Here is a 14,667-nt window from a genome sequence, read left to right as displayed (position 1 = left end):
GCCAGGGTTGGCCCTGCTGACTTAGCTTCCGAGATCTGACGGGATTGGGCTCACCTGGGTTATCATTTGGAGTGCATCAGGCCAGTTGGTGGAGTGTGGCAGAAGGGAGCTGAGCCTTATGCTTCCCAGTGCAGCATTAGCAGGCGTTTCTGGTTGTCTTTGCCACAGCTGGGTCTTTGTGGCAAGGAAAGGTAACATTTCTGTGCCTCTTTTTTCTCCCCTACAGTATAGCAAGCACCTATTTGTGCACATTGGACAGACTAACCCCTCCTACAGTGACCCCCTGCTGGAGGCAGTGGACATCCGTCAGATCTATGACAAGTTTCCTGAGAAGAAAGGTGGCCTGAAGGAGCTCTACGAGAGGGGGCCTCAGAACTCCTTTTTCCTAGTGAAGTTCTGGGTAAGAACTGAGCAGGGCTGAACAGCACTTTAGAAAACCCATTTTAAGGATTCTTACACTCAAAGTAGTCATGACTTTTAACTAGTCAAGTCTGGCTTTCCCGTACCTGACTCATGCTCCTGCAGTCACAAAGGAGTTCCGGGGAACTTCCTTTTAAGGAGCCCCAGAGGCCCAGTTCTGCATGGGAGTGAGACAGGGGTGGAGGAGGGTCTCAACTGCCTTTCTGCTGCCTGTTTTCCCAAGTTGGAACAGCTTGGAGGAATGTTCTTTGCCCCATTTTGGATCTGCACAGCATTAGAAGTCACATGTCAAGTTGGATCCTTAACCACCTCAACAGCAGTACAATAAGAGGCAAAACATTAATAACAATTCATCAGTTTGTTTTGGGTGGGCAATGAAACCAGAGAATCTTGCTGTAAATAATTTAATTTTTTCTCCAATCAGAACTTGTACAGGGCATAAGCCATCCAGACCAAAATTAAACCAATTTTGCACTGGGTGTGGTTTCACCAGTTTTTGTATGCTAACCACACTTGGGCCAGCTGGCAAGATAGGAGCCAATATCTGAATGGGAACCTAAGAGGAATGTCAAACACTTGGCACCCTTGCTAGCAGCATACTTTCAAGCTGAAGAAATATAATTGCCTTCTCTAGTGGATGTTCTGGTTCTTGTAGCACATGCTGTAAGAATAGTTGGCACCTGTATCTATTTTTCCTGCATTTTCTAGTGTCATTTGACCTTGAGGTAGGTTCTGAACAGACCCCATATTGCCACCCCCCCCACCTTTGCCTAAGAGCAGCTTATGAGCACTATGCTACCTGCTGATGTGTTTCTGGTGCCTACTTGGAGTAGTGATTAAGAGTGGTGACTTTTAAGCTGGCGAGCCGGGTTTGATTCCCTACTTCGGAATAGTCACAGTCCAGTTAGAGCTGTTCTCAGAGTGGTCCTGTCAGAGCTCTCAGCCTCATAGGGTGTCTGTTGTATGAAGAGGAAGGGAAGACGATTGTAAACTGCTTTGAGACTCCTTCAGGCAGTAAAAAATGGGGTATAAAAACCAACTCTTCTTCTTCTTCTTCCACTTGCAACTTCTTCCCAACTTCTTGAACCTCCTAGCATTTTATCCTTGGGCCCAGCCCTCATGGAAGCCATTTTGTGATGGGTTCCTCCCTTTCCCATTTTGTTCTGGTACCTATTAACTGTTCTCAAAATTCTAGAAGTGCACATAGGTTTAGTAAGAGGAGGGATCCATGATGCAGAGTGTAAATTGAGCATCTTCAATTCATCTACTCAACTTTTGGCTTTAAAAAGGGTGGGATGCAAGTTACAGTTCACCGGTGCACCTCTGGGTGGAGGCCTTGAGCAAATCACATACTCCAAAATCTCCCATCTGTACAGCAAACAAGTAGTGACTAGTCTTAGGTGGTTGTGGTGAGTTTGACTGAGATAAGACATATGAAACCCTTTTTAAAAATGGTTTAATGTCTGTATAAAGTGTTAATGATATCACCATGGAAGCACACTTTTCATGTCAGCATCTCTTTCCCCCAGTGCATGTATCCCAAAACTCTGTCAAAAACCTGTTCATCCCTAGCAGAAACAGAGAATTCATTGTAATTCACCCTTGATTTGTAACACCTCCTTACTGTCGTTGTTGCAGGCGGATCTGAACAGCACCATTCAGGATGGTCCTGGTGCTTTTTATGGTGTGAGCAGTCAGTATAGCAGTGCAGAAAACATGACCATTACAGTCTCTACTAAGGTGTGCTCCTTTGGGAAGCAAGTAGTCGAGAAGGTGGAGGTGAGTCCTGGGGTTCTGTGTACATGGGACCAATTTGAAGGGGATGGTTTAAGGGAAGGAGAACTGCATTTTCGTCACTGTGGGATTGGAAGTTATGGCTCTGTTCCCGCTCTAGAAGGGAAGCCTAAAATCAAAAGGTAAAAGTGCTTTGAGTCTTGTAGTTGCTATAGATGAGTGGTTCAAAGAATAATGGAGGTATCCGAATATACCCTGGATTCCATGTGCACATCTTTGCAATAGCAGCCATTTGCAACTGCATTTTCCTGTGTAAATGCACAATGCAGTGGTGAATGAAGGCTGCAGTGCAATACAGCGGACTATCTGATGGTATCTGAGGTGCAGCCTTGTTGCTCCCCGCTTCAGAGAAATCTTTTTCCTCCATGGAATTCTGCAGTGCTTCCTGTCTCTTGTTCTTCTGGGCCCATCTTACTTGTCATCATCCCCATAGAGTCCACTGCCAGCTTGATGACATCCTCTTTTGCGTAAGGTCTGATGTCTTTTTTGGGTTGGGGTTGTTCTTGTTTTGTGCAGACTGAGTATGCACGGATGGAAAATGGACGATTTGTGTACCGAATCCATCGGTCCCCTATGTGCGAGTATATGATCAACTTCATCCATAAACTCAAACACCTCCCAGAAAAATACATGATGAACAGCGTCCTGGAGAATTTCACCATCCTGCAGGTAAAGAACCTGTTCCTATTCCCCTTTTATTGCTGGAAATCACTGGGAACCAGGTATTTCATGATTTAGTGGATTGTCTTGTCCTTTTGTAGCCTTTAATTTGCACTTAAGTTTCATTTGGCAGGAGAGGCTTTTTGCATGTCATTCCAGCAGGAATAGGTTTATGAGGTTTTGGTTTTGCAGTAAAGATTAAGCTATCATACTCCAAAGACTAACTCCCCCCCCCCCCCCGCCCGCCCGCCCATATTTCTTGATCTCATGTTGTGCTTTCTTCTTCCCTCAGGTTGTTACGAACAGAGATACCCAGGAAACCTTGCTCTGCATAGCCTTTGTTTTTGAGGTTTCCACCAGCGAACACGGTGCCCAGCATCATGTATACAAGTTGGTCAAAGACTAGAAGCCCCACTGGGGTAACCAGGCAATTTGAGAGAGGAGAGAAGTCTTGTCAAGAGAAGCCCACCCGCATAGGATGCCTTGACGCAAGTCTTTTGAAAACAAGCAGCAACAACAAAAAATGCCAAAAAGGACTGTTTCACAATCACAGATGTTTTCTACTTAGGAACATTTTTAAAAAAACAAACAGGAAAAAATACAGGAAAACATAAAGTTGAAGGAGTTATATCTGAAGGCAGCAGGGGCAGGACTGTCCCTGGGGGCTTAGGTCATCAGTATTTCAGGAGGCGTTGTCACTGGAGGCCTTTCCCAGCACAAAGTACCACAGGAGCATCTGGGGAAATGTGACTGTCACCCTCTTCTTAATACCTGAACGTGCCTGTTTTTTATTTTGTTTTGTTTTCTTGCTGAGAGTTGGGTTCTGTCTTCAAAACCAAATTAGCCTGGTGTCTTTCATTTGGAGAAGAGTTTGCGCAGAAGCACTGAGGATGTCCATTCTGAGAAGTGAGGGGAAGTCAGGGGCTGCCTTGCTTATGCAACTGGTACCCATTCTGCTCTGGAAACTGACAATGAAGACTCTTCTTCTGTCTATTGCCACAAGGCATGTGCAGAGACAGCACAGGGAATTGGCAGATTGCATCTAGATGTGGCACATAACCATTTGGTTAATTACAAGAAAATAATTTTGTTCCCATGGGGTCCTGGGCATTTTCTGTTGCAGAATCTGACCTGCCACTGCATCTTTTGTTATAGTGTTGGAGGAGAAAGCACCAGCAGTTAGTTGTTGCAGGAATGTGGCACCCTACACCCATGTCCTAGTCATTTGGGTCATACATGGGAATGTGGCTGCAGAATGTACGAGTGTATCTGTATTAGCCCTAATGACAAGAGTGGGCTCTGAAGTGTCTGTGAGATCTATAAAAGGTTAGAGTATGTTGTAGGAGAAAGGAAAGGAGGGTTTAGGTGGAGAAAAACAATTCAGGAAGCTATTGATAAAACGGAATGCAGGTTGAAGATAAACAGGCTGGTTCTAGTGGGGCCATGAGGTGAAATGGTGGTTTGGAGAAATATTCGGGCTGTAGAAGCTTGAGGGAGAAATCCATGAGTTTCTAACCAAAGTCTTGATGAAGCATTTTATATCTGCCATGTCAGAAAAATATGGAAAAGCTTAGATCAAAGTTCTTGTTATCTGGGCATTGTTTGGTGAGAGATTCCTTTTCCCTTCTGCTTCTCTGTTAATCTGCAGTAGTTGCCCAAAATAGGAGAACAGACTGTGAGTTGTTCTTCCCCTGTATTCTATACTCATATCTCCTTGTGGGGGTTGGTTAGAAGCAAAGTGAAAATTGAGTAATCTGTAAGCCCATATCCAAGGACATGCTGACAGAATGGACTGGCATACAGTTTGGGTATACCCTTGTCATTAGAAAGCTGCACTGTTTGCAATACTGGGGAAAGTTTCAGTATGAACATGAGCTTCTGTTCCTTCATCCTGGAGTACAATCCAATGGGCCCACAATTTAAATTGGTGCTTTTAGGAATCCTGTTACATTAATAGTGCCAAGACCTCAGTGCCCTCACTGCACATGGCACTTCCAGGACTCTGACCCATAGGTTTTAGCTATACTTTGTCTGTCTTAAATGCTTAGCTTGTAGGTTTAAATAATAGAGGAACTAACAGAATGTACGGTTTGTGCCATTTTCTACCATTGAACTTTTCTTATCTTGTCCTTCAGCTTTTCCTCGGCTACATTGCCCTTTTTAAAAGTTGGTTGACTTGATGTTTTTTTCTCCATGCTCCTTTTTTTTTTAAGCCTGGTATAATTCTAATCAAATTGACCAGACTCTACTCAACATTCTGTGATAATCCCAGTGGCCTTCCTACAGAGGTACCCCAAAACACGTTGTTGACAAAAGTGTAAGAAAACATTTGCCATGGAGAGGGAGAGTATAAGGAAGATTGCCATATCTAGAGGAAATGTTAGAATGTTCAGGCCTGCCTGCTTCCACAAATCCTAATACCTACTTGGGTGTCTGTCTGGTGTTAAATGGAATCTATTCTAAGGTGCTACAAACAAAGGCTTCACCTCCAGAACGATTTTCATAGTGGCATCAGTATGTGTGGAATGCCACCTCCCTGCCCCCACCCCCCACCCCAGAAAAGAAAGAGGCAATGAAAAGGGGCTGAGGATTCAGCATTGTATTGAGAAGAAAAGTCTGCCAACAGAAGAACAGTGACACTGAAGAAGCCAAATGTTTGGTACATGTCATTAGAATAAGAGGTTTGGGTATAACAGTCAGAGACTCTTCACATGTTTTTGTTGTTGTGCAATTTTTCTTTCCTTTCTATACTTCCCATTGTCTGCTTTAGAAGGTAGGAGGTGAAGTTATGGAGACTGGCCTTTTAAAAACAAAAATCTTGATGCTCTGATTTTCCTGGCTGACTTGGGCCTTGCTGTTGGGTTAGCACGTGTATTTCAGCTACTTGGACAGTCATCTTTGCCTGAAGGACCAGGAACAAAGGCATTGGTTTACCCAGACTTCGAGTGGCAGACTAAGAAAGTTCCCAGAAGCCTTTGGACAGTCACATGAAAGCAATATGCAGCCTGTTGTGCTATGCAGCGACACCATGACTGACAGAGTAGTCTCCCAACTTTTTTGAAGGACATTTTTAATTAATGTAAGATTTTCCTGTGAAGTGTTTTTAATTGATGCCACCCAAGGACTTCTGGAAAACTCCACCAGGACATTGAAATGAACACTCCTTTGTATTATATCAGACCCCCCCAGAAATGGGAATGGTACGTGGGGCTACTTTGGTAGTACAGCAAGTCACGCACAGCTTAGGAACAGTGCCTTGTTTGCAATTTGTGCTGCACTGCTAGGGGATGAGCAATGGGTGCTGGAAGTCCCAGGAGACCCTTGGTAGCAATGTTCAGATGAGCATCTCTTCTGCTCCCTGCCTCCAATAATACGCTGATCCTGCTGCACAGTCTTCCTGGGCAAAGCGGATTTGTTGCATACATGATTGTGTGTGATTGTTCTGTTTAGCTGGTCCCTGGAGTGCCACAACATTGTAGTGCCAGCTCAACATCCAGGTACGTTTGGAGTTTCCTTGTGCAGAGGTACAGCATCTATGGAATCAACTGACAGCTGTAGTAATGAAAATGGGAAGCTGCAGAGTTAAAAACGGGGTGGGATGTTGAATTCCTTTTCCATTACAGCCAAGTTCTCTGCATTTGCAAGGAAGATATGGCTGGTTACTTTATATGTAGCATGTTTATTTTCATTCCTAGATTTAAAACTCTGGGAGTTAAGGTTAAAATTTTCCTGTTCTCCTGAGCCCATGTACAATAAAAAATATGCCTTTTCTTCTAACCATGCCTTTTAAGAGAGGAGCCACGTGTATGCACGCACACACACACACTCCCCCCCCCTCCCCATGGGGCAGACTTAAGTGTACAAATGGGGGAGAGTAAAACGGGACTTTAGTCTTGCCTAATGCCACTTTTCTTAATATATAAACAACTCCCTTGTATTTTTATCCATAGTCATCTTTGGAGATTGGCTTGGAGTCTTTGGTATACCCCCTCTCTTAAACTGGACTGTGCTACAATTCTCCTCCTTTTTCACTCCAATATATTGTTTTTTATTTCTGTGCAAAGTACACTTAAATCCTACCCCCAATCTCCCTGCTGCAGAATCCTTTCACCCTTTGGCCCCTAGCTTACAGGCACAAATGTACATGCAAACCACTGCCCGTTTTATTTTACTTCCCCAGCCAAGAGCGGCAGCAAGGCTAAGAAAATGCCAGCTGCATGGATCTCTCTTAGCCAGACATCACAGGTACCCCAAACATCACTAACCAAGTTCCCCCCACATCCCACGTATTTATGAATTTCACATGAAGTACTGTTTTATTTTTTAAAGACTTTTTAAAGCTTTCCAGGGTTATGGTCACCTTTTTAGAGCTCTGTCAGTCCACAGTGTAAAACCATTTTTATGTATTATATATTTTGTGTATTTTTTTAATCCAGCTGTGATGGGTTGTATCATATAATGTTGTGTTTACTGTATGTCCATCTTCAAACAGATGAGACAGTGGAGCTCCTAAAAACCTATGGTCTGCTGAAAACCATTAAACACATTTGTTCATGGGTTGGCTGAAAAACTTTTGGCATCCATTCTTTTCTCCTTATTTATTCTTGAGCATTATATTCACAACAATAAGTAATGAGTGGACTCTTTATATCCATAAGGGCCTGTTGCACCAACAGGACATTATTAATAATAATAAATCTGTATATTTTGTGTGTCTACAAGCTCCCTGTACAAGTGCAGACTTTTGTATTGTGTTCAGAATCCCCATGAATCTCTACTTATTTTTTTCTTGTGGCTGTTAATGTGAAATGTCTGGCCAAGCTGGGCTTCTGTACTCCTAGGGGTAAAAAAAGTAAGAAAGAAAAGGGATAAAAATATAATTAAAGCAATGAGCCTTATTTTGGAAGCTACCTCCGTGTGTTCAGTCGAAATAATCCTTTCCAGGTCTGGCAAAACTGGCTTTTTTAAAGCTTGTAGCAGAAAACATAGCTTGTGAATCTCACCCCTCAAATATCTCAGAAACTGTTTGTACTATTTGGAGGGTTTGTTTTATTAATAATTTTAATTAATAAAACAAAACAAATTAATGGATGAACACGCAGTGGTCTTAATATGAAGAAGAGTAAAAGTTTAAAGCATGAGGCTGAAGGAGGCAGTATTTACAAATTCCAGGGGCCTGGAGCCACAGCCAAAAATGCCTGAGATCAGACTGTGGACCAACAGACTAACTCACAATGTGTGGGTGGAGGTAAACTTCAAGAATGGTCATTCTGACAATGTTTTGGGTATATGCATGATTACTTGTTTGAGTGCTTGGTCACGTGAACATGAGAAGTCTGTGGTTTGCTATTCCTTTTCTCAACACCAATCTCATGCTCTCTTTTTAGTGACATACCAAAGCTAAGGCAGTTTACCCAATTAAAGAATTCTGACTTACTATAATTGGTTTGATCATAATAACCATAATTGCTTTAAATCTGTGCAGATTTGCATAAAAAGTACAAGAAGAATGTTTTGTTTTTAGGCAATGTATGCAAGGTTCGACAACAGGTAATAGTCCCTCCTGGTGTGAGAGAGGAAGGGAATGTGGTTTCTAGCATGGTTCCTGTCCCTACAGCTTTTTAGTGTTTTATTTTATTAAAGCATTTGTAGCCTGACTTTTGGAGGGGGAAAAAACAGTTATCCAAGACAGATCATGGTCATGTGTAAACTAGAATATCAGCAAAAATAACACAAAACAAAAAAAATCAAGCAAATATAACAAAATTCTATTCGCCATAATTGGCAGAAAATTGAACAATTTATTTTATTAAAATATTTATATCCTGCTTTTCCTCTTAGTTCAAGACAACTAAAGAAAAAACTAGTATCTGAATACAAATCTTACACTAAATCAGGGTTCTCCAGTGTGGTGTCTCTGGCTAATATGGTATCCACTGACACTGTTCCTGTTGCCTGCAAAGTATTTTTGGTCACATACAACCAAGTGACCCAGTGTCAGAATTCAAAAGGTGTCTGCTGGCTCAAGAAGGTTGGGGATCCCTGACATTGAGCACTCTGCAGGACGCTCCTCTGTTTTTGCCTGACGCTTGAAGGCAACAAGAGAGGGATAGAGTGAACTCCCATTGTGAAGGAGCTAACAGTGTCATAACCCAGCATATCTCAAGTCAGTGGAAGGGCATGCCTCATAGCCTCTAAGCTTGGGTAGTACCAAGTAGAAGAAAACAGTCTCTGACATCCTAGGCCTCAATTATTTAGGGCTTAAAGGTTAACAGCAACACCTTGAATTATGCCTCAAACCCAATTAGAAACCTGTGAAAATGCTGCAAAGCTAGAATTAGATGTTCATTTTTTTCTTCTGTGCAGCCCTACATTGGGGACCACACTTGTACAGGCTGCCCGCCTGAGGATTCCTTCCCAGCTTTTTTTCTTTGTCTAAAGGTGAAGGGGGAAGCCCCTCCTGAGCCAGACACATATTTTTCCTGCAGAAACAAGCACTCTCCTCCTTCAGTTCTATCCTTTTTCTATCTTGCCATTGAGTAAAGAGGCCTTTCCATCTTCTCTTCATGTTCCTCAGTTTTACCATGTCACACAAAGTGTTATTTAAAAGGTGTTCCCAGTGTGGGACCAAGATGACCCACTCTGATTAACATTCTTTATGCCATCTTTGCTTGGTAAAGGTCACATTGTGAATTCTGTACAGTTCTGCCAACAGGGTAGCAAGACTTAAGGCTAGTCTTTTAAAGAAAGCACTTTTGAATCCTGAGAGCTTGGCTACAAAGTCTTCCACTTTGGTGGAGTGACAGCATGCCTTCATATTAAATCTCCTGCATTGACAGATTGTCCAACTCATACCAGTTCTGTCCAGTCTGACCTCAGTGCTTGCTAGGCACTTCTCAGCATCACCCAGACAGTCTCGCTCTGTTTCCAAATTACCCCCCAAGAAGGTTAAGGCAAAAATCAAAGCGTAAAGAGAGGCCCTGTGATAAATGCCTCGGCTCTGTCCAGCTCAGGCCCCTCTGACAGATCCCCTTTGGAACAGAGTTCTGATCCACCCTCTACTCCCTCAGCCGTGGGGAAGATGCATCCAATCTCACCTAATGAGGACTTGTGAATGGAACAGTTGATCAGGATGGCCAAGACACTGGAAATTCAAGTCACCTGGTCAGTTCCTAGATCAAAGGATAAAATATTGAGGGGGTCATACTCTGATTCTCCAGGAGTGATCACCTTCCCCATGTTAGAGGGGATCTTGGGCATTTCTATCACCATACTGGAGAAACCATTCACTGTCCCTACCTCAAAGAGTTGAAAACCTCTACAGAGAACAACAGCAGAGTTATCCCTACCTTTTCATGTACTTATTATTTTATTATTAAACTTTTATTATACCGCCGTTCCCTTAGGCTCACGGCAGTTTACAAGATAATAATTACAATAAAACCCATAGTTAAAACCATTAAAACCAATCCATACTATCAACGTTATCAACGTTAGGCAACAGGCGAGCACTAAGTAACCCCACTAACCCCCCCCCCAAACCGCCCCACGTGAGCCGAGGGACATCAGGTTGCTAATATGGGAGTGAGGCAATCAGATCATTCAGATGAACCCAGGGAGCCCAGATCTAATATTGGGACTGCCTGCCCTGGCCTCAACTGCCTCACTGGCAGTCTTCAAGTAAAGGTTGGATACACACTTTTCTTGGATGCTTTAGGATGCTTTGGGCTGATCCTGCGTTGAGCAGGGGGTTGGACTAGATGGCCTGTATGGCCCCTTCCAACTCTATGATTCTATGTTTCTATGATTCATATGCCCGGCATGAGAAAACTATGAAGAAGAAGAAGAAGAAGAAGAGTTGGTTCTTATATGCCGCTTTTCCCTACCCGAAGGAGGCTCAAAGCGGCTTACAGTCGCCTTCCCTTTCCTCTCCCCACAACAGACACCCTGTGAGGTGGGTGAGGCTGAGAGAGCCCTGATATCACTGCCCGGTCAGAACAGCTTTATCAGTGCCGTGGCGAGCCCAAGGTCACCCAGCTGGTTGCATGTGGGGGAGCGCAGAATCGAACCCGGCATGCCAGATTAGAAGTCCGCACTCCTAACCACTACACCAAACTGGCTCTCACTAACTTCAGATGACTCACGCTGACCGAAGTGGACAGGATACTAGCGACAACAAGGCCAACTACATGCCCACTAGACCCTTGCCCATCCTGGCTCTTAAAAACAGCCGGCATAAGAATAAAGGACCCCCTCCGGGAGATAATCAACCTATCTCTCACAACAGGAGAATTCCCGGAGGGTTTGAAAGAGGCTGTGGTACGTCCACTGTTGAAAAAAACATCTCTAAATCCACAAGAGCCTAACAACTACAGGCCCGTCTCGCACTTAGCATTTCTGGGCAAAATGATAGAAAGGGCAGTCGCAAACCAACTGACGGAATACCTGGAAGAAGCTTCGGTCCTAGACCCATCCCAGTCAGGCTTCCGGCCTGGCCATGGGGTAGAGACAGCGCTAGTCGCCCTGACGGATGACCTCCGTCGCCAGTTGGATCGAGGCAGGTCGGCACTGCTGATATTATTAGACCTCTCAGCAGTGTTCGACACAGTCGATCACGAGCTTCTAGCTCGCCGCCTCATCGATGCTGGAATACAAGGGACAGCCCTTCAATGGCTGATCTCCTTCCTCCAGGATCGTGGACAGAGGGTTGCAATAGGAGAGAAAACATCAGACCGCCAGCAACTTACTTGTGGAGTCCCACAAGGAGCGGTCCTCTCTCCTATCCTATTCAACATCTTCATGCGCCCTCTCGCACAACTTGTACGGAAGTTTGGGCTGGGTTGCCATCAATATGCAGATGACACCTAGCTCTTCCTCCTGATGGATGGCCGCCCTGACTCTCCCCCAGAAGCATTAGCCAGCTGCCTGGAAGCAGTGACGAGATGGCTCAAGCAGAGTCGTCTGAAGCTCAATCCTTCAAAGACGGAGGTCCTGTGGCTAGGTAGGAAGGGCCCATGTGAGGAAGCGTGCCTGCCTACCCTGGATGGCGTGCAGCTCTCTACGGCTCACTCCGCCAGGAACCTAGGCGTGATTCTGGACGCCTCCCTCACAATGGAGGCCCAGATCACAAAGGTAGCGCGGCTGGCATTCTACCATCTCCGCCAAGCCAAACTACTAGCACCCTACCTGGCCCCGGAACACCTAGCCACAGTGATCCATGCGACGGTCACCTCTAGACTGGACTTTTGTAACTCGCTCTATGCAGGCCTGCCCTTAGCTCTGACCCGGAAACTACAACTGGTTCAAAATGCAGCAGCCAGGATCCTCACAGCAACACCGTGGAGGTCTCATATCTGGCCTATTCTCCACCAGCTGCAATGGTTACCAGTTGAATTCCGGATCAGACTAAAGGTTCTGGTAATTACCTTCAAGGCCATACGCGGTCAGGGCCCAGTGTACCTGAGGGACCGCCTCCCCGCCTATGCCCCCAAAAGAGCTCTGCGCTCTACTGCCACCAACCAGCTAAGGATCCCTGGCCCTAAAGAAGTCCGTCTGGTCTCGACCAGGGCCAGAACATTCTCTGTTCTGGCCCCTACCTGGTGGAACGAGCTCCCAGAGGAGATCAGGGCCCTGACGGAGCTTAAACAGTTCCACAGGGCCTGCAAAAAGGAGCTCCTCCACCAGGCATTTGGCTGAGACCAGACGTAATCAACAGCAACCAAAGGGCCCCTGCTCCCCCCCCACCCCCCCTCAGAATTCAATCAATAAGCCACCCCCCTCAGAGTCACATCAACAAGCCCTGGACTTGTTTGTATTACTATATTATTATACAGTTATATTGTGCTGTTATTTTGGTTACAATTATTAGTTATCAGTTATACATGTTTTACAGACTGTTTTATGTATTGTTCTTTGTTATGATGTAAACCGCCCTGAGCCTCCGGGGAGGGCGGTATAGAAGTATGATAAATAAATAAATAAATAAATAAATAAATAAATAAATAAATAAATACATACATACATACATACATACATACATACATACATACATACATAAATAAATAAAAGCTCCGTCTTGCAGGCCCTGCAGAAAGCTGTTAACTCCGACAGGGCCCTTAGCTCTTCTGGGAGCTCATTCCACCAGGTTGGGGCCACATGCATCATCCCTCATTGCAAAGGAAATGCAGCCTCATCATTAATCCAGTGTCTACTTTTCCCCATGGACAGAGAATGGTATAAAACTGCTACCATCAGTAGAAAGACATATTCCTCATCCTCTCAGAACCTTTGGATTGCCAATTATGTGGCCATAATGAGTGGTTGCCAGCACTTTTTATGGGAGAGGATGTTGGCTCATATCAACCTCTTGCCAGATGAAAAAAGCTTCTTCAGGCAGAGGCCTTGTCAAAGGAGCAGATTAACCCCAGGAGACACAGGGTGGATTTATCTGCACAGGCTACGGCTTCGGTGGTGGTGCTCCTCAGGCATGCATGGTTTTGCTCCACTGCCTTATGGATTGAAGCCCATCAAAAATAGAGAACCTGCCCGTTGAGGGTGCTACCCACTTCTCCACAAAGATGGATGATATCCTCTTGCAAATTAAGAAAAACAGGCAGACAGATCTTTTGGCATATCTGCACCTCCATCATAGTCCCCCAGAGAACCTTTGCAAAGCCTCAATGCCATCCATTCAGCCACTACCAGTCTTCATAGTCATACCAACATATACGTTATCATCAAGAAAAAGTTTTCCAGTCACCTTAGCAGTACCAACAGTCCTCAAAGGACATCTCACTGGGCCAAAGGGCTCCCTTCTGACTACAGGACCAACTGCTGAGGACTCAACCATTCTTTTAGAATAGTTTGGCTATCTTCTAGCTCAGTTGGTGACACCTGTTATCCAATTATTTTGTCCTAGCTATTATTTGTTTTGGTTATCATTTAGTGTTTGTGGAGTTTCCCTCCTTAGAAAGCTCTATGGCTGCTTGGTATAGCTGTTAGGAGCACAGACTTCTAATCTGGCAAGCCGGGTTTGATTCCACGCTCCCCCACATGCATCCAACTTGCCACAGCACTGATAAAACTGTTCTGACCATGCAGTAATACCAGGGCTCTCTCAGACTCACCTACCTCACAGGGTGTCTGTTGAGGGGAGAGGAAAGGGAAGGTGAATGTAAGCCCCTTTGAGACTCCTTCTGGTAGAGAAAAATGGCATATAAGGACCAACTCTTCTTCTTTAGATAATGTTATATGCCTTGTTCCTGAGTTTGGGAGCTCTTATGACCAAGGGAGAAGTACAGAAGTTTCCCCCTTTCAATACTTCCATGAGTTTCTAGTCCAGAGTCTCATGTCCTTAGAACCAGAAGTTCTTAAGAAAGTCAGGGGTCTTTGACATATCCTGGATCAAGGGTCCTACCCTCCATGTTCTAGTTGTTAAAAAATTTAACACTCGTAGTTCGCTGTTCTAGGTTTGAAAGACACATACTTTCATGTGTCTATTTACGCATATCACAAATTCCTGCATTTTAAGTTTATGGGTGAGGTATAGCAATACACTGTACTCCCTTTTGGACTTGTCACAGCACCATGTGTGTATAAAGTCTATGGCTGTAGTGGTGGTACAGCTTAGATGCCTAGGTTGTGTTATTCACCCCATATCTTTTTTCAAAAGATTTATTCAAAATATAAGTTTCTGAATGCATGGACACTTCTTTTTAAATTTTATAATATATTTACTTAGAAGTACAGAAGAAAAAGACAGCAAGTTAACATGAAAACCTTAGTCTTCTACTT

General features: G+C 44.3%; 1 protein-coding gene across 9 annotated transcripts in view; it reads left to right on the top strand.

Moving 5' to 3' along the window:
• Positions 1-7,784, top strand: part of TEAD3 (TEA domain transcription factor 3) — a 95,270-nt gene extending 87,486 nt beyond the window's left edge. For all 9 annotated transcript variants that reach the window (XM_077334286.1, XM_077334284.1, XM_077334285.1 and 6 more), the window contains 4 exons: positions 227-400; positions 2,059-2,199; positions 2,731-2,883; positions 3,167-7,784. In XM_077334286.1, the coding sequence (XP_077190401.1) occupies positions 227-400; positions 2,059-2,199; positions 2,731-2,883; positions 3,167-3,280 (582 nt within the window). In that variant the 3' untranslated portion in view covers positions 3,281-7,784. The remainder of the gene's footprint in view (positions 1-226; positions 401-2,058; positions 2,200-2,730; positions 2,884-3,166) is intronic.
• The last annotated feature ends 6,883 nt before the right edge of the window (positions 7,785-14,667 follow it).

Source organism: Paroedura picta, chromosome 4 (assembly GCF_049243985.1).
Source record: "Paroedura picta isolate Pp20150507F chromosome 4, Ppicta_v3.0, whole genome shotgun sequence".
NCBI lineage: Eukaryota > Metazoa > Chordata > Lepidosauria > Squamata > Gekkonidae > Paroedura > Paroedura picta.
Note: the sequence above shows the minus strand (reverse complement) of the source record. Positions and strands in the feature narration are given on the sequence as shown.